Here is a 5,000-nt window from a genome sequence, read left to right as displayed (position 1 = left end):
GAGTGTGTGTGTGTGTGTGTGAGTGTGTGTGTGTGTGTGAGTGTGTGTGTATGTGTATGTGAGTGTGTGAGTGTGTGTGTGTGTATGAGTGTGTGTGTGTGTGAGTGTGTGTGTGTGTGTGTGGATAATCCATTGGCTGTCTACTACCGACATCCAACGAGAAAGTGCACGGGAGGGGCCTCCCGCCATCACCAAGGTGGAAGGCGGGAGGGGGGTGAGATCGGGAGCGCTTCATTGGGGGTGTGGCTTACTCCCAGAGCCGCCACGCCCCCTCCCCGATGCCGTCCTCTTCTTCCCGCCACGAGCGGCCGGCGGAGCCTGCCGCTTCTGAGCTGGCTTGGGGTTCGACGATGTCTGAGCCTGCTTTTGCTTAGAAGGCTTAGACTGTTTCACCCCCTGCAGAGGAACTGACTGTCCTTGTTCGACTGAATCTCCTTCTGTCTGGCATCCATTGCCAGCGAACAGAAGAGAGATTCCTCTGAGACCGGGGAGACTCTCAAGGTCTCCCTAGTAGCAAGCTCCGTGAACTGGGACTGAGAGAGGAAGAGATCCCTCCTACAGAGGACCGCTTGGGTGTACTGTAGGGAGGATAACCGCATTTGTTCCTCGTTGACCTTGGCCAAGGCGGTCAAAAGCGCAGAGACATCATGTATGTGTGTGTGTGTCTTTGTGTGTGTGTGTGTTTGTGTTAATAAGCTAGGAACAATATCCAATCAAAGCAGTCCATTGTGTTGATTTGAGTGCAGTCAGCCGTGTCTGTATCGCCTGTCTACCCGCGTCGCTGAACACCGTGTTTCCGCTCCCACGGCCACCCTCACCCCCAGTGGCTATCCCCACCACCGCCATCACCACTGATATGACAACTTTGACTCCGTACCGCTGCTGTCAGTAGCACTACAGTGGAACCCGCTTTTAAGACCCTTCAACCCGCTTTTGAGACCCTTCAACCCGCTTTTAAGACCCTTCAACCCGCTGTTAAGACCCCTCAACCCGCTTTTACGACCCTTCAACCCGCTTTTAAGACCCTTCAACCCGCTTTTAAGACCCTTCAACCCGCTTTTAAGACCCTTCAACCCGCTTTTAAGACCCTTCAACCCGCTGTTAAGACCCTTCAACCCGCTTTTAAGACCCTTCAACCCGCTGTTAAGACCCCTCAACCCGCTTTTAAGACCCTTCAACCCGCTTTTAAGACCCTTCAACCCGCTGTTAAGACCCTTGAACCCGCTTTTGAGACCCTTCAACCCGCTGTTAAGTCCCCTTCAACCCGCTATTAAGACCCCTCAACCCGCTTTTAAGACCCTTCAACCCGCTGTTAAGACCCTTCAACCCGCTTTTAAGACCCTTCAACCCGCTTTTAAGACCCTTCAACCCGCTGTTAAGACCCTTCAACCCGCTTTTAAGACCCTTCAACCCGCTTTTAAGACCCCTTCAACCCGCTATTAAGACCCCTCAACCCGCTTTTAAGACCCTTCAACCCGCTTTTAAGACCCTTCAACCCGCTGTTAAGACCCTTGAACCCGCTTTTAAGACCCTTCAACCCGCTGTTAAGTCCCCTTCAACCCGCTATTAAGACCCCTCAACCCGCTTTTAAGACCCTTCAACCCGCTGTTAAGACCCTTCAACCCGCTGTTAAGACCCTTCAACCCGCTTTTAAGACCTCTCGACCCGCTTTTAAGACACTTCAACCCTCTTTTAAGACCCTTCAACCCGCTTTTAAGACCCTTCAACCCTTCAACCAGCTTTTAAGACCCCTCAACCCGCTGTTAAGACACTTCAACCCGCTTTTAAGACACTTCAACCCGCTTTTCAGACCCTTCAACCCGCTTTGAAGACACTTCAACCCGCTTTTAAGACACTTCAACCCTCTTTTAAGACCCTTCAACCCGCTTTTCAGACCCTTCAACCCGCTTTTAAGACCCTTCATCCCGCTTTTAAGACCCTTCAACCCGCTGTTAAGACCCTTCAACCCGCTTTTAAGACCTGTCAACAACCTACTTGTCAACAAGCTACCTGTCAACAACCTACCTGTCAACAACCTAACCTACCTGTCAACAACCTACCTGTCAACAACATACCTGTCAACAACATACCTGTCAACAACATACCGATACAGAATACAGAATACCTGTCAACAACCTACCTGTCAACAACATATCTGTCAACAACCTACCTGTCAACATTAAAGTCCAGACCAAAGCGTGGAAGCACCGATGTCTTGTGCATTCTAACCACATGTTGTGACGATGTAGACATTCACACAGGCGACTTACTTACCATGGCTAGCCGCGTGACAACAATAAATCATGTCTCGCCAACTCGGAGGATCAAGAGAAGGCTGCAGGCTAGCTCAGTCCAGTACACCCCCAAATGGTCGATTTTGTGCGTGTGAGATAATGCAGTGCGTGTGAGATAATGCAGTGCGTGTGAGATAATGCAGTGCGTGTGAGATAATGCAGTGCGTGTGAGATAATGCAGTGCGTGTGAGATAATGCAGTGCGTACACCAGCTTCCACGGGCCTATAATTAGTCGCTTCATTTTTTCACAAAAAACAAGAAACCGTGTCTCGCGAACTCTAAGAATCAAGTGAATGCTACAGTAGTGATCAATACAGGGTACCCCCGAATGATCGATTTTTTGTTAGTGAGACATGGCAGTGCGTAGACTATCTGGGGCCTATAATAAGTCGCTTCCTACTTGAAAAAAACCACAATAAACCATATCTCGCCAACTAGGAGCGTCAACAGAAGGCTACAGTGGCACGCCCAAATGATCGATGTTTGTCAGTGAGACATGGCGGTGCCTACTCTACATGCAACCCATACTTAAACCGCTTCGTCCTTGACAAAATACTGTGTCTGGCAAACATCGTGCTTCAAGACAGCCAAGCCAGCACTTGCTGAAGACAAACAACCTCAGGCACCACCCACACACATAGAAAGAGAAACCGGCAGACATACAGACAGACAGACAGACGGACAGACAGACAGACGGACGGACAGACAAACAGACGGACGGACAGGCACACAGCCAGACAGATAAACAGACATACAAACAAACAGACAACAGACAAATTAACAGACATACACACAGACAGACAGACTGACACACAGTGCTTGTGGCACCATCACGCTGACACTAGTCACTGTAAGATGTTTGATGGTTTGTAGTCACAGTAAGATGTTTGATGGTTTGTAGTCACTGTAAGATGTTTGATGGTTTGTAGTCACTGTAAGATGTTTGATGGTTTGTAGTCACTGTAAGATGTTTGATGGTTTGTAGTCACTGTAAGATGTTTGATGGTTTGTAGTCACTGTAAGATATTTGATGGTTTGTAGTCACTGCATCTTGTCATGAATGACATTCACTGTGAGATTCATTCACAACACTTGTAAGACTGACAGTTATGGTGGTTTACTTCACGACTAGCACTACTACTGCTACTACTACCTCTACTGATGCTACTACTACTACTACTATTACTGTGAAACAAAAAATAATAGAGAAAAGTGTTATCCAACTCACTGAGTTATCTCTGGGTATGAAAACTGGCCCTCCCAACAGCAAAGTGTCTCTGGGTATGAAAACTGGCCCTCCCAACAGCAAAGTGTCTCGGTACAGTATGACGTGGGAGTCTCGGTGTGTTTTCTTATTAGCGGTGCAAGCAGTGACAAGACCTTCAGCAAGAGAAGGGGCAGTGTTCGCGTCAAACGCCCCAACACGCGCTCTATTGACTGTGGTGCCGGGTGGAATGTGTGTGACCTACCCCGCTATCTCTTACCCACCCGGCGCTACCCGACACCTGTCTGGGCTGGGAGACACAGGCACACCAAATCACATTCTGCTGTCACGTTTTGGTTTGTGTTTTAGTTTTTTGTTATGCGTTAGAGAGAGAGAGAGAGAGAGAGAGAGAGAGAGAGAGAGAGTGTGTGTGTGTGTGTGTGTATATGTGTGTGTGTGTGTGTGTGTGTGTGTGTGTGTGTGTGTGTGTGTGTGATGGGATAGGGAGAGGATATGAAAACCTGTGTTAACAGAGAACCAAGAATAAGCGACGAATCCTTCTTGTTGCCTGTTTTTATTCCTGTTTAACTTCCGCATGCTATCTCCAACTGTGTGCTACAACCGCATGCTATCTCCAACAGTGTGCTACAACCGCATGCTATCACCAACAGTGTGCTACAACCGCATGCTATCTCCAACAGTGTGCTACAACCGCATGCTATCTCCAACAGTGTGCTACAACCGCATGCTATCTCCAACAGTGTGCTACAACCGCATGCTATCACCAACAGTGTGCTACAACCGCATGCTATCTCCAACAGTGTGCTACAACCGCATGCTATCTCCAACAGTGTGCTACAACCGCATGCTATCTCCAACAGTGTGCTACAACCGCATGCTATCTCCAACAGTGTGCTACAACCGCATGCTATCACCAACAGTGTGCTACAACCGCATGCTATCTCCAACAGTGTGCTACAACCGCATGCTATCTCCAACAGTGTGCTACAACCGCATGCTATCACCAACAGTGTGCTACAACCGCATGCTATCTCCAACAGTGTGCTACAACCGCATGCTATCTCCAACAGTGTGCTACAACCGCATGCTATCTCCAACAGTGTGCTACAACCGCATGCTATCTCCAACAGTGTGCTACAACCGCATGCTATCACCAACAGTGTGCTACAACCGCATGCTATCTCCAACAGTGTGCTACAACCGCATGCTATCTCCAACAGTGTGCTACAACCGCATTCTAGTGTAACCCCCAACAATGCCATCTTTTGAGCAAGAACACATTTGTTGACAACAAGGTGCTCACGTGGTATTTGCATACACGAATACACGAATAATACACGTTGGTTATGCGGCAGGTCTTAGACAAGAACACTTGTCATCATGTTCACGAGTTGTAATGCATAACTGACCACTGAGTTGGGTAACAAATGACACTGTCACGTGGGACACTGGGAGGTGGTGAAGGGGTGTGAGCTTCAGG

At 48.5% G+C, this 5,000-nt stretch overlaps 2 protein-coding genes across 3 annotated transcripts in view; one reads left to right on the top strand and one right to left on the bottom strand.

Moving 5' to 3' along the window:
• LOC138950283 (mucin-2-like) overlaps nt 1–2,363 on the bottom strand; it is a 14,699-nt gene extending 12,336 nt beyond the window's left edge. The window contains exon 1 of one of the 2 annotated variants that reach the window (XM_070322032.1): nt 2,275–2,363. In XM_070322032.1, the coding sequence (XP_070178133.1) occupies nt 2,275–2,277 (3 nt within the window). In that variant the 5' untranslated portion in view covers nt 2,278–2,363. The remainder of the gene's footprint in view (nt 1–2,274) is intronic. The other variant, XM_070322033.1, reaches the window with a different exon arrangement.
• Nucleotides 2,364–4,094: 1,731 nt separating this feature from the next.
• Nucleotides 4,095–4,766, top strand: LOC138949830 (trophinin-like). Its single transcript, XM_070321608.1, has one exon. The coding sequence runs from the start codon at nt 4,095–4,097 to the stop codon at nt 4,764–4,766; it is 672 nt and encodes a 223-aa protein (XP_070177709.1).
• Nucleotides 4,767–5,000: the final 234 nt, after the last annotated feature.

Source organism: Littorina saxatilis, linkage group LG16, assembly GCF_037325665.1.
Source record: "Littorina saxatilis isolate snail1 linkage group LG16, US_GU_Lsax_2.0, whole genome shotgun sequence".
Lineage (NCBI taxonomy): Eukaryota > Metazoa > Mollusca > Gastropoda > Littorinimorpha > Littorinidae > Littorina > Littorina saxatilis.
The sequence above is the reverse complement of the archived record's forward strand: the minus strand, read 5'-3'. Positions and strand labels throughout refer to the sequence as shown.